Source organism: Chiloscyllium punctatum, chromosome 22 (assembly GCF_047496795.1).
Source record: "Chiloscyllium punctatum isolate Juve2018m chromosome 22, sChiPun1.3, whole genome shotgun sequence".
NCBI lineage: Eukaryota > Metazoa > Chordata > Chondrichthyes > Orectolobiformes > Hemiscylliidae > Chiloscyllium > Chiloscyllium punctatum.
In genome coordinates this window covers 32,799,852-32,820,133 of record NC_092760.1, presented here as the reverse complement: position 1 = coordinate 32,820,133, position 20,282 = coordinate 32,799,852, and the positions used below count along the sequence as shown (strand labels likewise).

Genomic DNA, 20,282 nt, shown 5'->3' with positions numbered 1-20,282 from the left:
CGCAGTGACTGGGTTGCGAATGCTCATTGGCAAGCGTGAGCACTTCTCCATGGCACAGAACTTTGAGCTGTGTGTCACAGCAATTGCTTAACAATGAATCACAAAATGTCCCAAGTTTGTGCAACAGGCATTTTTATTTTTGTTTTGAGGCAGTACTGAGGTTCTTTACTGTAAATGGAATGAAAATGGACTATTTATAACCCTCCACCTCCCATTTCTCTCCCTATTTAAGATACTTGGTCTTACCTGATAGATAAATGACACTGCTAATGGTGGAGAGAGAGGCGATTTGAGTTTCTTTCATTTTCCTCCCCTCTTGTCTGTAGGCAAAGATGATTTTTAAATTTCCTTCTCTTCCCTTTGAAATAGAGTGTGGCTTGCTTTCCCCAAACACTGTTCTGTGAAATCCAGTTTTTTTTTTCATGATTTGGAGATGCCGGTGTTGGACTGGGGTGTACAAAGTTAAAAAATCTCACAACACCAGGTTGTAGTCCAACAGGTTTAATTGAAAGCATAGTAGCTTTCGGAGCACCGCTCCTTCATCAGGTGATAGTCACCTAATGAAGGAGCGTCGCTCCGAAAGCTAGTGTGCTTCTAATTAAACCTATTGGACTATAACCTGGTATTGTGTCACTTTTAAGTTTTTTTTTTCAAATGATACTCAACAAACTCCCTTTGGGGTTTAAAGCAGAACTTTGGTTTATTCATGCATTCGAACCCAGAGATGACTATAATCTCTCTCACTCTCAATTTCTCACTTGTTCTCACGTGCGAAAGAAAAGTAAAAGGAGAGGAAAGAGGTTAATATTAAGACTAACTTGTACATCAAAGATACATGCTTTGATTTGTGTCTTAAGTGCAGAAAGTGAGTGTCCAGTGAAGGGCACTTGTTTCTGTGGGAGCTTGGGTTCAGGTGGGTGTAATTGGCTGAAATTACACAATTCCTTTTGATAGAGTAGAGTCGATTTTATTTGTCATTTCTGCCATATACAACTGATACAGTTAAAAACGAGACAGCATTCCTCCAGGACCAAGGTGCTACATGGACAGCACAAACTACACGATCATACAAAGGGTGGTATAAAGTGCATAAGAAGTGCATAATTAATAGACATTGTAGCAGCAATTCGAAGTCATGCAAAAAATTTCTGATAGAAAGATCATACCGTATTAAGGAGCCTGATGGCTTGGAGGAAGTAACAGTCACACAGTCTGGCTGTGAGAGACCAATTGTTCTGGTATCATCTGCCAAATGGCAGGAGGGAGAAAAGTTTGAGCGAGGGGTGTGTGGCGTCTTCCACAATGCTGTTAGCCTTTCGGATACAGCGTGTGCTGTTGATGTCTGGTATGGAGGGGAGAGAGACATCTTAGCTGTCCTCACAATCTGAGACAGTGCAATTCCTGATCCAAGCAATGATGCAGCCACTCCGGGTTGTAGAGCGTGCAGCAAAATGATAGTGATAACAGGATCTTCTAGAACACTAGGCTTTGAAACAGTATTGACTTGAAGCAGGCTAAGCTCAATCTAGATAAATGCAAAATACTGGCAATCTGAAATCAAAGGAAACAACGTGCTGGAGAAACTCAGCAGGTCTGGCAGCATCAATGGAGAGAAAACCACCATTCACATTTTGAGTCCATTAAAATCTCTGTCTCAACATTAACTCTGTTTCTCTTAGCCTTTCATAGATGCTCCAGAGCTGCTGAGTTTCTCCAGTAATTTCTGTTTTGATCTAGCTCAGCCTGGAGAATGGTTTCCTTCAAGGGTCTTGCAGGCAATTTCAATGTTAACAAGCAAACTAGATCCTTATTCATCTGTGATGTTGACCAGAGACAAAATTTCTACCAGTCTGATGTAATGGAGCCCAGAAATTACAGTAAACCTCTCAAGGCTGAGTGACAGGCTCATATAAGGATTTGAATTTCAATTTAGCAATTGATTCCTATCTCTCTCGCCACAAGTCCTGTATTCACCTTGGGACATAAATGGGATTATTAGCATCTCCACAAACATAGTTAAATATTTTCCAATCAAAACCCATCGATTATTGTACGAAGTAAATTGGGAGCAGTTTGTGTCCCTTGAAGCATAATGAGTTTCAATAGTTTTCCTTTATTCTTCGTCCCTATGGGGAGATGCAGTGGCTTCCATTCCTCGGAGTTGGGCGAAAGTGAGGATTGCAGATGCTGGAGATCAGAATCAAGATTAGTGTGGTGCTGGAAAAACACAGCAGGTCAGGCAGCATCCGAGTAGCAGGAAAACCGACGTTTCAGGCAAAAGCCCTTCCTCTAGGTGGCTCTAGAACAGGGGTTCTTAACCAGTGATCTATAAATCCACTAAAGAATTTTTCAAGTGGTCTTTCCTTCCAGTTGCTTTATATGCTGATCATCAACGATATTGCTGTCAATGCCACAGTTCCTCGTACTAATTGTCTTCGTATGGTGGATGTGGTGTTTAAAAGATTAAGAACCCTGTTGAGGATGAATGTCTCAGACAGTATTTTAGTCTGTGTATATAGAAGTTGTGAGGAAGTTTATTTGTCCAAAGGCGCCTTGCTGCCTGACTAGGAGAATGACTAAACTGATGGTCAGCACTACTTTACTTTTCAACACGCCATGAGAGACTCTTCAGGGTGCAGATAATGTCACTTTTGTAACTGACTTAGTAAAATAAAATGTTCAATTTGTGGGCGGCACAGTGGTTAGCACTGCTGCCTCACAGCGCCAGAGACCCGGGTTCAATTTCCACCTCAGGTGACTGACTGTGTGGAGTTTGCAATTTCTCCCCGTGTCTGTGTGGGTTTTCTCCAGGTGCTCTGGTTTCCTCTCACAGTCCAAAAATGTGCAGGTTAGGTGAAGTGGCCATGTAAATTGCCCATAGTGTTAAGTAAATGTAGGGGAATGGGTCTGGGTGGGTTGCGTTTCGGCGGGTTGGTGTGGGCTTGTTGGGCCGAAGGGCCTGTTTACACACTAAGTAATCTAATCTAATTCCTGAAAGTGCCAGAGCATTGTCAATGGAATCAGCAAGCATTTTGCTTGGATGATTTTGAAATGTTTCATTTAATTCTTAACACTACTTTAAAGTCCATGAATTCATTTGCCAGTCAGTTCATAATATGGTAGCAGATTGCTTGGGTTTAAATAAGAACAGCATCCAGGGAATTAGGAGGACAGCTTGATGTTCATTAGCATGTAAGCTATTTGAATGCAAAAATATGTAGCACCTGAAATAATGGCTTCACTTTTCCTGCCATCTATGCAGCAGTCAGTGGTCGTATGTTACAGGTTAAAACCATTTTAAAGCTTTTAAAACCACAAAACACCACCTCAAACAATGAGACCTCCTTTTACCTTGTACCGTTCAGCTATTAATGTTGAATGTTTGATTGGACTGGTTTACTGTTCACACCCAAGAAGGAGAATCCTAATATATCTTCTGAGAGTACCACAAAACATGAGCTTGAGTTGAGAGGGAAATTGGAAAGACATATGGCAATATCACCGAGTTGGGAGTTATTAATTTCCATGTACTTAATTTGTTTTAATACTGCTGTTAAATTTGTTTCATTTTATCAACTTATCGAAACATTTGTTGTTAGCTAACTAGTTCCTTAAATAACTGGTAAGAATCTTCGTTGGTTCAACCTTTTGCTTCGAATGTGGATTTGTAAGTAAAATCTGTAAGTATTAGGAATCTGAAACTTTTGGAGAATAAATGTGGTTCAGTGAGTGTATGCTGCAAGTAAATGGAGTGTATGCTCCGTACATCTCCAATATGCATATTTTCTTTTATTTGTTACTGGGACACGGGTCTTGCTAGTTAAACCAGCATTTGTGACCCATCCCTTATTGCCCTTGAGAAAATGGTGGTGATCTGGTATCTTGAATTGCTGCATTGTGGGTAAGACCACAGTACTGTTGACAGAGAGGCTTTTTGACCAAGCAATTATCATGATGTGAGATCTACACCCTTATGAACAAACAGCAACAGGCTTTATTTAATATAATTATATGCAGTCCCATGTGTGGATGTATCAGTCCCATGTGATCTGATGTCTCCATGACACAGGTCTTTTCACACATGAACTCTATGTTGGGTAAAAGCATAATTCCCTTCACAATGATTGTAAAGGTAGAATGATGGATGAGTTGGAGGGAAGCTTGCAGGTGATAGTAGTGTTCCCATCCCCACGTCTCTAGAGGTCACAAGTTTGGAAATTTGTTGTTGAAGGTACCTTGTTGTTACGATAACGTTTGTAGATGGTATACATTGCTAACAGTGCACTATTGGTAGAGACCGTGGATATTGAAGATGGTGGATGAGTTACCAGTCACACAAGCTTCTTTGATGCAGAGGATGTTGAGTTTCTTGGCTGTTGGAGATTCAGACATCTAGACAAGTGGAATGTATTCTATCACCCTCTTGACTTGTACCTTTTAAGATTGCTGGACTAAACATGGGGAGTCTGAAGATGAGCTGCATGCTGCAGTATTGCCAGTTTTTTGACCTGCTTTTGTAACCATTGGAACTTGCACAAAGCTTGAGCTCCAGCATCTGGTCAGATCCAGATCTTGAATAGGAACATAGGTCCAAGAGAAGGAAGCAGCAGGAAGAATAAGATTTAGCGAGATGGTCAGAAAAGAGGAAAGAGGGTTTGACACAAAAAGACGGTGTAAATTGTAGATCAGAAAGCAGGGTAGACCACACCAAAATGGGGAAGAATGACCTAATTAACAGTCAGGAAATGGTCTTAAATACTTTTGCAGTGTTTCAGGGGCCCGTAATCTCATTGAACAAGGGGCTTACTCTATCTGCTATCTGTCTGACCTCCAATTCACCCGGCCTACTCTAATCTCATATAACCTCTTCTCCTGTGTTGTCCACCTGGCAGAATACCTCAACTTACTTCCAGCTGGTGAGCTCTTTGTTAGTTCTTCTGAACATTTGAATAATATTCTTACTCCTATTTGCAAGTTGGGAAAATTGAACATTTTTGGACTTTGTCATCTTACAATTAGAACAAGGGATTCGCAACAGCTTGGAAAACATGTTTATTCAGGTTTCCAAAGTGCTGTGGAGGGGATCTGTTTCTGTGCTGAACAAGTCTGAACTTTTACCAGATTCCTTGCGTGACAACAAAATTAGCATTTCTGTCGAGCAAGTCCTCCTCTGTTTGTTTAATTTGGCAGATTTTTGATCTGAACACTTTCTTTTCAAAACAGTGACACTTATCCAATAGAAATGAAAAGGTTTGAACTGGAGAAGAGAATAGATATTCTCTGAAAATTTGTTGGAAGCCTGCAGGTGAAAACTTGTCATCTGAAATTTGAAGACAATTTAACCGTCTTACGACATGCAGTAGAGAGGCAGTACTCAGAAGCATGTCATTCAAAACTAAAAGCTGAACAGATTGCATTGAACAGTTCATCATAGTCAAAGGCATAGAAATCTCCTGTTGAATCCTGGCTTTGGTGAAATGTTGGAATGACCTTTCAATTCAGTGTGTATTTTATCTTGTTTATTTTGTGAATTCTTTCTGGAAGACCAAGGTTACCATCTGTGTAAAGTGGAATAGAATCAATACTGAGCCCACCGATCCTTTGTTTTCCAGTTAACTATCAAAATTAACATCCAAAATTAATATTGAATTAATACCCATTCCATTAATGCCCTAACTCCTGCTGTTTACATCCCATTGAGTTGCAAGTTGCCCTCACCCATCACTGCTTCTCTTCCTGGTGTTCCCTTCACATTTAACATTGGCATCCTCCTGTTATCCTCGCACCCCTCATGCACACAGACACATGCACCCCTCCAACCCACTGTTGTTGGCCAAGTTTCCAATATACACCCTACCATGTGAAATGGAATTCTTATAACCTCTCTGCTGCATCTCCTTTAAAGCTGTTTTCAAAATGAGACTACTTTGGCTCGGTGTCCCATTTTAGCTCGATTATGCCACTTCACAGGACCTTATAGCATGTTCTTAGAGGTACTTGGATGGTTTACTGTTTTTTGTTTTAAAAGTCAAAACAGTTTCTTCACGGAAGATTTTAGACCTGCTGAACTCAGTACGACTTCCTTTTTTCTTTCTGCAGAGAGGTTACCACAAAGATGCTTTTATGTCCAACTAAGGTCAAATCTGCTACTACATGCTACAATCAAAACTACAGACAGCTGGATCCTACTGAATGCTCCTCCCCAGGAAGGATAATTTAATCTCTATCTATTCCATTTCCTTTTGTATTTGTTGTAAACTGCTCTCGCGTTGATGGAGACCTGCCTCCCTAGGTCTGGATCTACTAAAACTACGTTAGGACGGACCATCACCACAAGGAGCGTAGATGTTCAATGACTCTGTGAAACTTGTATGTGCTACCAAAAGTTTGTATAATACTAAAGACTTTTTTGTGTCTATACTGTCCTTCAAAATGTAGCAGCAATCCAGATTTTAACTTTTCAAAGTAATACAAAAATTTTAATATTTTAATTGTAATCTCAAGTTCCTGTTTCAACTCCTAGCAGTCTGATACTGCAATAAGCTGTGCGACTTGATAGGATCTTGATTGATATGGGCCAAATTGTTAGCAACTGAATTGAAATGAGCATACCTAAAAGATATAAAATCTTATAACTTCCGAGGTGTCCAATCTATGTATACTACATTTGATTATATAACTATGCACTCAGCTGGTTTTCTGTTGATAAATTTATTTGCTGTGCTCTCTTCCTCACACCTATTTGTTTAAAAAATAGAATTATGATTTATCTGAGTAATTAAGTAATATGGAATGGGCCCTAATGGAGTCAGCAAGCTAGGGTTAATGAGAAGAGGCAATGTTAAAATGCCTAAAAGGCCAATATTAACAAGGTTCATGTGCTAACATAATAAAGGGTAATGATAAATTCTTGGAACAATCTGTGTGAATTAATTGATTTAGATAAGATGGGTGATAAACCTGGTCCAGCCAGCAACACCCACGGACCATGAGTGTTTTTTTTATAAACAGAGCAAATTGGCGGGATTTCAATTATATCAATTCTGACCCTGGTCTTTAACGAGGAGATTACAGGAGAGCAGCAGAACACTTTTCAGATCTAATGAAAGTATTCACGCTACAATTACTGAACAAAGAATCTTTGGGTCTGAAATAGTGTGACCACATATTGGAACAGAGAAACAAAAAATTTGGGATGTTGTAGAAGGTTTGGTGGTGGTTTTCCAATGTACATAATGTTTAGATATAATAGTCTGGGAATGGGATTTTAAATATAATTGTTTATTATCACTTTGAGTATAGTAAATCACAAACAATTAAAAATAAGCTTCTAAAAGAATGTTTCTTTATTTTAGTATGTACAATCTGTACATAAAATGTATATCTGTGTAATAATGTCTCCCTCCCACTGCCTTCCAGAAAGTCCATGGAAAACTTGCTAGGTTTTTTGTAGTGTAATAACTGCAGCAGGAACTTGAAATACATAATCCCATAGCGATTTGCAACTTTCCAAAAAGGTCATTGGCTTGGAGGAGAACCCAAGTCTGCTTTGCCAGTGGCAGATGTTCCACATCTTCTGTCAGGCACAGTGGGACCTAACACTGAGGCTGGGAAATGAGGAGACACCAAGTGAGCACAAGGTAGCAAAGGTAGGCCAGGGCCTGGTAGAGTGAAACCAGATCTGGAGGAAAATAGATGTGAGTGGAAACTGATGCGGACTGTGGAGTTAGACAATGAGGACTGGAACAGTCAGCAGGCGTGTTTACATTAGAGTGGTGCTGGAAGAGCACAGCAGGTCAGGCAGCATCTGAGGAGCAGGAAAATCAACATTTCGGGTAAAAGCCCTTCATCAAATTCCTGATGAAAGGCTTTTGCCCGAAACGTCAATTTTCCTGCTCCTCGGAGGCTGCCTGACCTGCTGTCCTTTTCCGTTCTAATCTCGACTCTAATCTCCAGCATCTGCAGTACCCATTTCAGCCTAGGAGTGTTTACAGTCAGGCTGGGGAGTGGCATAACAGGGCTTGGTCTGTAGTAATTGTGATAAGTTATATGATTCCTATAGACTAAGCAGATTACTAGCAGAAACATTTGTCAATTGTGCATATTTTCCAGATGGCCAGAAAATGACCATCTAAATGAGAGATGGTGATAAGACAAGAAGTGAACAATTCTAATACCATAGATGATTGGGTGAATAATTTTATTCTCTGTAAATGTCAGTATTTTTATAAAGAAACTGTGGTTGCCCTGATTTTATCTGTTAAGCGCCAACTTACTTCGCTTTTATAAAATTGTACTGATGCTTGCTTTATCATCAGCTCAAAAAACAAATAAAGTTTTTTTTATTTAATCAAAAGTTCCACTTTTATTTGTTCATGGGAAATGTCGAGGCAAGCATTCATTGCCTACTCTCATTGCCTTTTGAGATGGTAATGAGCAACTTTCTTGGGCCACTGTAGTCCAAGTGGTGAGATAGGGGGCCAGCGACCATAGTTCTTTTAGATTTAAAATAGTGATGGAAAAGGACAGACCAGACCCAAAAGTTGAAGTTCTAAATTGGAGAAAGGCCAATTTTGACGGTATTAGGCAAGAACTTTCAAAAGCTGATTGGGGGCAAATGTTTGCAGGTAAAGGGACGGCTGGAAAATGGGAAGCCTTCAGAAATGAGATAACGAGAATCCAGAGAAAGTATATTCCTGTTAGGGTGAAAGGAAAGGCTGGTAGGTATAGGAAATGCGGAATGACTAAAGAAATTGAGGGTTTGGTTAAGAAAAAGAAGGAAGCATATGTCATATATACATAGGATAGATCGAGTGAATCCTTAAGAGTATAAAGGCAGTCGGAGTACACTTAAGACAGAAATCAGGAGGCCAAAAAGGGGACATGAGATAGCTTTGGCACATAGAACTAAGGAGAATCCAAAGGGTTTTTACAAATACTTTAAGGATAAAAGGGTAACTAGGGAGACAATAGGGCCAGTCAAAGATCAGCAAGGTGACCTTTGTGTGGAGCTGCAGAAAATGGGGGCGATACTAAAGTATTTTACATCAGTACTTACTGTGGAAAAGGACATGGAAGATATAGAATGTAGGGAATAGATGATGACATCTTGAAAAATGTCCATATTTCCATTTTTTGCTGGATGTCTTGAAATGCAGGAAGGTGGATAAATCCCCAGGACCTGATCAGGTGGACCCTAGAACTCTGTGGGAAGCTAGAAAGATGATTGCTGGGCTTCTTGCTGAGATATTTGTATCATCGATAGTCACAGGTTAGTTGTCTGAAGACTGGAGGTTGGCGAACGTGGTGCCACTGTTTCAGAAGGGTGGTAAGGACAAGCCAGGAAATTCTAGACCAGTGAGCCTGACATTGGTGGTGGGCAAGTTGTTGGAGGGAATCCTGAGGGCAGAATGTACATGTATTTGGAAAGGTAAGGACTGATTATGAATAGTCAACATGGCTTTGTGCTTGGGAAAATCATGTCTCACAAACTTAATTGCGTTTTTTAAAGAAGTAACAAAGAGGATTGATGAGGGCAGAGCGGTAGACATGATCTATATGGACTTCAGTAAGGCGTTCGACAAGGTTCCCCATGGGAGACTGATTAGCAAGATTAGATCTCATGGAATACAGGGAGAACTAGCCATTTGGATACAGAACTGGCTCAAAGGTAGAAGACAGAGGGTGGTGGTGGAGGGTTGTTTTTCAGACTGGAGGCCTGTGACCAGTGGAGTGCCACAAGGATCAGTGCTGGGTCCATTACTTTTTGTCATTTGCATAAATGATTTGAATGTGAGCATAAGAGGTATAGTTTGTAAGTTTGCAGATGATACCAAAATTGGAGGTGTAGTGGACAACGAAGAGGGTTACCTCAGATTACAATAGGATCTTGATCAGATGGGCCCAAGGGCTGAGAAGTGGCAGATGGAGTTTAATTCAGATAAATGTGAGGTGCTGCATTTTGGGAAAGCAAATCTTAGCAGGACTTATGCACTTAATGATAAGGTCTTGCTGAACAAAGAGACCTTGGAGTGCAGGTTCATAGCTCCTTGAAAGTGGAGTCGCAGTAGATCGGCTAGCGAAGAAGGCATTTGGTATGCTTTCCTTTATTGGTCAGATTATTGAGTACAGAAGTTGGGAGGTCATGTTGCGGCTGTACAGGACATTGGTTAGACCACTGTTGGAATATTGTGTGCAATTCTGATCTCCTTCTTATTGGAATGATGGTGTGAAACTTGAAAGGGTTCAGAAAAGATTTACAAGGATGTTGCCAGGGTTGGAGGATTTGAGCGATAGGGTGAGGCTGAACAGGCTGGGGCAGTTTTCCCTGGAGCTTCGGAGGCTGAGGGGTGACTTTATAGAGGTTGACAAAATTATGAGTGGCATAGATAGGATAAATAGACAAAGTGTTTTCCCTGGGGTGTGGAAGTCCAGAACTAGAGGGCATAGGTTTAGGGTGAGAGGGGAAGATCTAAAAGGGACCTGAAGGGCAACATTTTCATGCAGAGGGTGGTCTGTGTATAGAATGAGCTGCCAGAGGAAGTGGTGGAGGCTGGTATAATTACAACATTTAAAAGGCATTTGGATGGGTATATGAATAGGAAGGGTTTGGAGGGATATGGGCCGGATGCTGGCTGGTGGGTCTAGATTGGGTTGGGATATCTGGCCGGCATGACGGGTTGGACCATAGGGTCCGTTTCCATACTGTACATCTCCGTGACTCTATGTTAAACTAGAATTTTGATACTGTAGCAGTGAAGGAAGTGGATATGGTCCCAAAACAGAATAGTTTGTTGTTCAAAGCTAAACTGTAGGTGGTGCTGCTCCAGGTGATAGAGGTTGCAGGTGTTGTTGAAAAAGCCTTGGTGTGTTGTTACAGTGCATCCCACAGAGTGTATGCACTTCTGTGCCATCCACTCATGGTAAGAATAAACGTTTAAAGTGTATGAGGTGTCAATCAAGCAGGCTGCTCTATCTTAGCTGGTGTAGAGCTTCAAGCTGCCCTTACCCAGGTCAGTAGGGAGTATTGCATCACACTCCTGACTGGTGCATTATAAGTGGTGGACAGAGTTTGAGGAGTGAGGGGATGGGTTACTCGGATGTTGACTGAGAAGAATGAATAGTGGTTATCCTATTGAATGACAAAGGGAGATTATTAAATTTTCTCTTGTTGGCGATGGTTAATGCTTGATATTTGATGTGGATGTAACTTGCTATTGATCAGTCCAAGCCTGAATATTGTCCAGTTCTTGCTGTGTAAGGGGCACAGTCTGCTTCATTATCTGGGGAAGTGTGAATGGGATAGAACACTGGAATTAGTAGTAAGCATCCTCACCCCTGATCTTTATGATAGAGGAAAGGCCAGTGAAACAATTAAAGATGGTTGGTTCTGGACACTGCATCAAGGAACTCTTGAAGTTATGAGATTGGGACTATTGCCTTTGAATCTTATCACCTTCCTTTTTATCAGGTAAGTGTGGAGCTTTTCTGCTTTTGGTGCACATGACATACCTGGCCAATCTTCCACATTGTTGGGCAGAAGCTAAATGCCAGGCTGACACAGTTAGACCTGGGAGCAGCTGTTACAGCTGAGATCTTATTGATGCTTAAACTCTTTGCTGTAGTCTCATGCAATCAGACATTTCTTGGTATCACATGGCTGATGACTGATATCTGTGATCTGGGCACCTCAGCAGGTAATTATGGTTGAAGAAATGAGAAAACACTTCAGCTTTGTCTTTTCCACTGTTATCCAGGGCTTCCCCATTATTATAAATGGGAATGAACACGGACATACTCCTTGATTAGTTGGTAAATTGATCACTGTCATTCATAACTAGATACATCAGGATAGCAAAGATTTGATCGGATTCATTGCTTGCAGGATTGCTTGACTTTGACCTTGTATGTTTGTAATTCCATATTGAAGCTTCACTCGGTCTGTATTTCATTTTAAGGTATGCCTTGTCGTTCTCGTGCTACCTCCTCCAACACAGTTCACTGAGCAATGGTTGATCCTATTACTGTGGGTTATGCTAGATTATAAAGTTACAGATCGTGATCGAATACAACTCTGCTGATGATGATGATCCATCGCTCCTCAAGAGTGCCTTGTTTTGAGCTACAAAATCAGTTCTGATCTAGCCCGTTTTACACAATGGTATTGCTACACAACTTGATGGTTAGTTTCCTCAGTATGAAGATGGGATTTCATCAAAATCATGGCAGTGTGACATGGCAATGTTTCTGAACACTTGTGGGTTTGGATGGTGCTGTAAATTGTTGACAATGATTGCACTGAGTAATGACTTCAGTTTTGTCCTTAGGACTTTCTAGAATCTATCTTTGATTTAAGTGACGAGCCATTTGGAACTTGCCAAATCATAGTCTGCCAAGTATTACACATACATTTGCATTTTAATACTGCTGCAATCACTCTTCATCTACTTGGACTAGAAATATTGATGTTCTCACTAAATGAATATTATACATGTGCTCCTATCTTTTCAATCATCTTAAATTAGCTCAATCTGTCATCATGACTTGCACCAAATGTTGTTCATCCATCACTCCTCTGTTGACCTATAAGGGTGGTAAAAACAATGACTGCAGATGCTGGAAACCAGATTCTGGATTAGTGGTGCTGGAAGAGCACAGCAGTTCAGGCAGCATCCAAGTAGCTTCGAAATCGACGTTTCGGGCAAAAGCCCTTCATCAGGAATAAAGGCAGGTCTGCCAATGCCTCAAATATCATATTCTCAACCTAGTTCTCAAACTCCTCCATCCAGCTCCACAACTCCTGAGATCTCTGATCCTCAATTCTAGCCTCGTGCAAATTCTCAATTTTTAATCCCATTAGAGGAGATTGAGCCTGTAACTGCATACTCCCTAACTCTCTATCCCTCTCTGTAAACTTCTGGCCCACAAGAGTCGGCCATTTTGCCCCGCCATTCAACAGGATTATGGTTGATCCAACATTCCTCATGTCACTTCCCTGCATTTTCCCCATAACCCTTAATTTCCTAACTGATCATGAAACTATCTATCTCAGTTTTAAATATATTTGAGCATTCTACCCCCTCAGCCCTCAATGGCAAGGAGTTCCAAAGACACTCAACCCTCCAAGAGAAGTAATTCCTCTTCATTTTATTCTGAAATTGCCATTTTATTCTGAGGCGATGCCCTCTGGTCCTAGACTCTCCGATGAGGGGAAACATCCTCTCAGTCATTAACCTGTCAAGCCCGTTACAAATTCTATATGTTTTAATGAGATCACCTCTCATGAGGTGATCTAAACCCCAATGAGGAGAGTCCTAACCCGTTTGCTTACAAGACAATCCACTGAAACCAAGGAACATTCTAGCGAGCTTTTCAGAACTGCCTCCAATGAAACCATAGATAATTTCTTAAACAAAGGGACCAAAATTGCTCAGAGTATTTCAAATGTGGTCTCACCATCACCTTGTGCAGTAAGACTTCCCTACTCTTATATTCCAAACCCCTTGAAATAAGCACCAATATTCCGTTAGCCTTCCTGATTACCTGCTGCACCTGTGTGCTAACTTTGTGTTTTGTGCGCAAGTCCCTTTGTGTTGCAGCTTTCTGCAGTGTTTGTTCATTTAAATAATATTTTGTTCTCCCTTCCAAAATACACATCCTTGCGTTTTCCCGTGTTATATTCCATTTGCCAATTTTGTGCCCATTTACTTTACCCATCAATGTCTCTCTCTAATTTGTTTGTATCCCTTTTGCCAATTGCCTTTCCACCTATTTTTGTGTCATCTGCAAATTTGGCTACAGTACATTCAGTTCCTTCCTCCAAGTCATTAACATATATTGTAACCAGTTGCAATCCAAGCACTTTGATCTGTGGAGCCCCATTGGTGATCAGTTGCCAACCTGAAAAAGAACCCTTTACCTCCACTCGCTGTTTCCTTCCCGATGAGCCAATTCTCTATCCCCACTAATGTACTATCTCCAGCAGCATAGGCTCTTATATTATGACTTAGTCTTTTGTGAGGGCTCTTGTCAAAAGCCTTCTGGAAGTCCAAATGCAATACTTCTACTGGTTCTCCTTTATTCACTCTGGTTGAAATTTGCTTGAAAAACTCTAATATATTAGTCCGAATCAGTTTCTTTTTCATGAAGCCATGCTGACTCTGCTTGGTTACCTTATAATTTCCCAAATGTGTTTCATTAATAATCGGTTCAAACAGTTATCCAACAATAGGTGTTAGGCTAATTGGCCAATAGTTTCCTGCTTTTTGCCTCCCTCCCTTTTTGAATGGGGTGTCACATTAGTTTTCCAATCCTATGATACTTCTCCCAAATCGAATGACTTTTGGTAAATTGCAACCAATCTATCTCTATAGCTACTTAGTTTACAATCCCAAGATGCGAGCCATCAGGCCCAGGGGTCTTACCTGCCTTGAGCTCTATTAGTTGTCCAATATTACCTCTCTAGTAATGGCCATGGTATTTAATTCCTCCCAATATTCTTTAAGGTTAAATGGGATGTTTGAAGTATCTTCTAATCTAAAGAGTGATGCAAAATATCTTTTGATCTCCCCTGATATTTTCTTATTCCCATAACTTTCACCCTCGATATATTTCCTAAGAGGCTGATGTTCTCTTTGGCCTCTTCCTTCCTTTTTAAATATATTTAAAGGAGCTCTAATTGTTGGTTTGTTTGTATCTTCCTTATTAGTTTGCCCTTGCAGTTATTTCGCCCTGTTAGGTTTTTATTCCTCATTTGTTGAATTTTGAATTTACATCAGTTTGAGGTTATCACTGACTTTTTACCGTCCTATGTGCTTTTTCTTTTAACTTTATACTCTCCTTAACTTCCTTGGCTAGCCATGGTTGGTTTATCCCTCTTTTAGAAACCTTCCATCTTACTGGGATGTATTTTTGCTGTGAGTCATGAATTACCTCCTTAAATGTCTGCCACTGCTGGCTCACTGTCACTCCTGCTAATCTATCTGCCCATTTCACTTCAGCCTACTCTATCCTCATTTCTTTGTAATTCTTTTTATACTGTCGTGGATTGTAGGTTTCACTGGCTGGGCCAGCATTTATTGCCCATCCCTTGTTGCCCTTGAGAAGGTGCTGGTGAGCTGCCATCTTGAACCGCTGCAGTCCATGTGTTGTGAGTAGATCCACAATGCCATCAGTGAGGGAATTTCAGGATCTTGACCCAGCGACACTGAAAGAATGGGGATATGTTTGCAAGTCAGGATGACTTGGAGGGGAACTTGCAGGTGGTGGTGTCCCCATGTCCCTGCTGCACTTGTCTTTCTTGATGAAAGTAGTCGTGGATTTGGAAGATGCTGTCTGAGGATTGGGGGTGGGGATGGGATGTGAACAGATGTGCTAGTCGAGCCAGCTGCTTTGTCCTGGATGGTGTCAAGCTTCTTAAACATTGTTAGAGTTGAATCCATCCAGCCAGGTGGGGAGTATTCCACCAAACTTCTGACTTGTTGCCTTGTCAATGGTGGACAGGCTTTGTGGAGTCAGGGGGTGAGTTTCTCATTGTATTAATCCTATTCCCTTTAAGTTAAACACAATGATTTCTGATCCATGTTTCTCACACAAATCAAATGTTCTATCATGTTATGATCACTACTTCCCGGGGCATCTTTTACTCTGAGGTCATTTATTCAACTTGCCTCATTATCCGTAACTAGATCCAGCATACCCTGTTTCCTGGTTATCTCTCTGAATCTGTCTCGCTCTCTCTAAACCTCTGTCTGTTTGTCTCTCTTTTTCTCTCCCTCTAAACCTCTGTCTCTTTCTACCCATCTCTCCTTTAGGGCATCCCATAGAAACCTATCTCTGACCATGCTGTTAGCCATCTGCTCTATTATCTCCTTACGTGAATTAATGTCAAGGTTTGTTTGACAATGTCCTTGTGAAGTGTCATAAAAATGTGGGTTATGGTGTACTGAAGAATGCAGCACACTTTTATGACAGCATTCAGTGTCTACATATGCACATTACAATCGCAAGCACTAGTGCCTAGCTTCTCATTGTATTCAGGTGGAGTCAGTTCCCCTTATTCAGACAAATCTTGTTCCAGAACTGGTGCACATATTTTCAGCTACTTAATCCTCTCATTCTTACTTTGTTTTTGAGCAGATAATATTCCATGGATGACTAACTTTTTAAGCTAATTTTGTTTTTGCTCCTGAAGAATGCTTCACCTGTCCTGCCAATATAGCTTGTTGCAATATAATCTACTTCAACCAGCACAAAAAAAATCTACTTTGCTCCAGGTGAATTCCAAGGGCTGAGTTTTCACTCCCAAGCACAAAGTTGGGCCAATTCCCAAATCTGACTGACCAGAACATGTCCTGAACAGTCGTTTCTTTGATCAAAGGGGCTGGGTGTTAACTGGAATTGGACTATCTTTGTAAACAGCCCTTAAATCTTCAACGTTCACTCTTCCTCACTCACCTACACACTCCCCACTTCCCAACTTATGCCAGCCACACACTTCCTGTCATATCTTTGATGCCAATACATGTACCTCGACACACGTCTTGGTGCCTCATTTCTTCCATACCAACTTATGACCATCCACTCATACCCATACATTAGTCATTTATATCCCTTATGCAGCTTAGATGTTTCCGGTATGTTGATATGACTTTACACTAAAACCAGATGGTTTTTCTGACAATCCAGTATGGTTTCATGATCACCATTATACCCTTAACTCCAGATTTTTTTATTGAGTTCAAATTCGACCATTTGGAACAAGGGAAGCATAGCCTCAAAATAAGGGGAAGCAGATTTAGGAATGAATTGAGGAGGAACTTCTTCAACCAAAGGGTTGCGAATCTGTAGAATTCCCCACCCATTGAAGCAAATGAAGCTACCTTGTTGAATGTGTTTAAGGCAAAGATAGACAGGTTTTTGAACTGTAAAGGAATTAAGGGCTATGATGAGCGGGCGGGTAAGTGGAGCTGAGTGCATGCAGAAGATAAACCATGATCTTATTGAATGGCGGGGCAGGCTCAATGGGCCAAATAGCCTACTTCTACTCCTATCTCATCTTCTTAGGTTCAACTACCACGGATTCTGCAATAATAGATTAGCAATAATACCACTGGGCTACCACCTTACCTCTGCTTTATCATTTACAGACTTCCGTGGAGTAAGCTTGAGTTTTATTGATTGTCCCACTCCTATCCCTTTTGCCTTGTTCTGGCATCTCTTCTGTTACTTAGTTGGTCCTGTCCACCACATTCACCGAACTTCCCTTGTGTTCTTTCATTCTGTCTTCCTTGTCTAACACCAGCAAACCGTGCTCCCAGTCATTCCCTTCACTGGCCCCATGCCTGGCTCTCTTCTTGCTTAAAATTTGTTTAAACCTCTAGCTTATTCCAGTTCTGAGGAAGCATCATTTGCCTGAACCATCAACATTGTCAGCCTCATCACAGATGCTGCCAAGACCAGCTGAATAGTTACAACATTTTCTATTTTTAGTTTTGATTGCTTAATGTGTTTGATGAGCCAAGTTGGTCTATCTTATTTGGTACTACCTTATGTTCTTATTCCTGAATGATCTGAGGGTGGAAATATTTGCTGATTTGGACAGCCCCTGCCATTGTTGCTGTAAGACTCTGAGGACAGTTCCTTTACATCAAAGGGAACCTTCTTTGGAGGCAAACTTCAAGAAGTTCAATTTTAAAAGGAGCTCTGCATCCCACTCGGACATTTGATCAGGTTTTCCAACACAGCATAGCAGTGGATATGGTCGAGCTTTCACAATGAATCGATTAGATAAATCAAGAAAAAGGACCAAATTTGTCTGTTGCCTCATATCACACAATGGTCGCAAGCAGCTCACAAATTGTGAACCCCAGCAGCCACCTAAACAACACATGCCAAGTTTTACCCCTACACAAAAAACTGTGGGTGAAACAAAAACAGAAATTACTGGTGAAACTCAGCAGGTCTGGCAGCATCTGTGGAGAGAAAGCAGTGTTAGCCTTTCTGAAAGAATGGTCACTGGTTGTGGTTCTGTTCGCCGAGCTGGGAATTTGTGTTGCAGACGTTTCGTCCCCTGTCTAGGTGACCTCCTCAGTGCTTGGGAGCCTCCCGTGAAGCGCTTCTGTGATCTTTCCTCCGGCATTTGTAGTGGTTTGAATCTGCCGCTTCAAATGCCGGAGGAAAGATCACAGAAGCGCTTCACAGGAGGCTACCAAGCACTGAGGATGTCACCTAGACAGGGGACGAAATGTCTGCAACACAAATTCCCAGCTCAGCGAACAGAACCACAACAACAAGCACCCGAGCTACAAATCTTTTCACAAACTTTGAAGGGTCACTGGGCTTGAAATGTTAACTCTGATTTCTCCACGTAAATGCTGACAGACCTACTGAGTTTCTCCACCAATTTCTGTTTCTGCTTTCATTTTCACCCCTGTTGTTTCTGGAGCAGTGTGAGCAGGATCATATTAAAGTGGTGTCACTTGACTTAAGGCAAACAAGAACCAGGTTTTCCCTGTTTAATCCTAGGTATTGAGATTGAGTAGTGACACAGTGGTACTACAGTGGAGGGTTGTATTCAAGTGTCTTCTACTCCAGAGCTGAAATCACAATACAGCTTAACAAGTTTGAATGGAAACAGATTTGGCCTCTCAAAGGTTATTTGGATCAATCTCAATTATAAGATGTCGGAAATACAGAAAACTTATGTCGCCTGTGGAAATTGTGAGAATATGAAAATGTTTTGGAAAGAATTCAAAACCTCACCTGGGAAATAATTGGGAAGCTGGAACTCATGAGCTGCTCCCATATAATGATAGGTAAATTGATGTGACTCAGTTTGCCATAAATCTGGGTCGACTGGATTATACTCTTGAGACTTTGAAACAAATTAATCTTCAGGCACAATGATACCCACCCACTCCTAAAGAAGGTATTTCACCAACATCAAGATATATCAATTCAGGATAGTCATGGTTTATTCACAGTCACGTTTTCTGATTCATTCATGGCTTGGGCAGCTTTTGTGGCCATCACTAACTGCCTTCAAGAAGGAGGTGGTGAGCTGTCTTCTTGAGATCCTACAGTCTACAGTACGTACACTCACAATGCAGTTACAGAGGGAGTTGCAGGATGTAAACCCAGTGACAACCTACTGTGACAACCCACAGTGACAATGGTGATACATTTCCAAGTCAGGATGATGTGAGGCTTGAAGGGGGTACTTGCAGGAAGTGATGTCCCTAAACCACTTCTATCCTTCCAGGTGACAGAGGTTACAGTTTGTAAACTGCTGTTGAAGGGGTTTATTGGTGAATGATTGATGTGGCGTTTTGGAGATGGGACACACTTAGAGTCTTAGAGTCATAGAAATGGGCATCACAGAAACAGACCCTTCGGGCCAACTCGTCCATGCTGACCAGATAGCCTAACCTAATCTAGTCCCATTGGCCAGCACTTGGCCCATATCCTTCTCAACCCTTCCTAATCATATACCCATCCAAATGCCATTTAAATGCTGTAATTGTACCAGCCTCCACTACTTCCTCTGGCAGCTTATTCCATACACAGACCACCCTCTGCGTGAAAAAGCTGCCCCTTAGGTCCGTTTTAAATTTTTCCCCCTCACCCTTAACCTATGCCCTCTAGTTGAGGACTCCTCCACCCCACAGAAAGGACCTGGTCTATTTATCTGATCCATGCCCCTCATGATTTTATAAACCTCTATAATGTTTATAAACACTCCAGGGAAAACAGCCCCAGCTTATTTAGTCTCTCCACGTAGCTCAAACCCTCCAACCCTGGCAACATCCTTGTAATTCGTTTCTGAACCCTTTCAAGTTTCACAACATCTTTCCAGTAGGAGGGAGACCAGAATCAATGTCCTGTACAGCTGCAACATGACCTGCCAACTCCTATACTCAATGTTCTGACCAATAAAGGAAAGCAAACCAAATGTCTTCTTCACTCTCCTATCTACTGCGACTCCACTTTCAAGGAGCTGAACCTGCACTCCAAGGTCTCTTTGTTCAGCAACTCTCCTCAGGATCTTACCATTCAGTAGGTAAGTCTTGCTCTGATTTGCCTTCCCAAAATGCACCTCTGCCACCTGAGCTAGAAGTAGGGGGAGCAGAAATTTGATGTGGTTGATGGGATGCCCATCAAGCCGATTGCTTTGTCCTGGATAGTTTCATGAATATTGTTGTCAGTGCAATCACCCAGGCACACAGCTGGCTTGTGCATTGGAGTTGGTGGTCAGGTTTTGGGAGTCAGTTGATTTTTTTTTG

At 41.4% G+C, this 20,282-nt stretch overlaps 1 protein-coding gene across 1 annotated transcript in view; it reads left to right on the top strand.

Annotated features, from left to right (window-relative positions):
- Positions 1-6,907, top strand: part of LOC140493484 (plakophilin-3-like) — a 52,821-nt gene extending 45,914 nt beyond the window's left edge. Inside the window, exon 13 of the mRNA XM_072591970.1 lies at positions 6,100-6,907. Coding sequence (XP_072448071.1) covers positions 6,100-6,135 — 36 coding nt within the window. The 3' untranslated portion in view covers positions 6,136-6,907. The remainder of the gene's footprint in view (positions 1-6,099) is intronic.
- Positions 6,908-20,282: the final 13,375 nt, after the last annotated feature.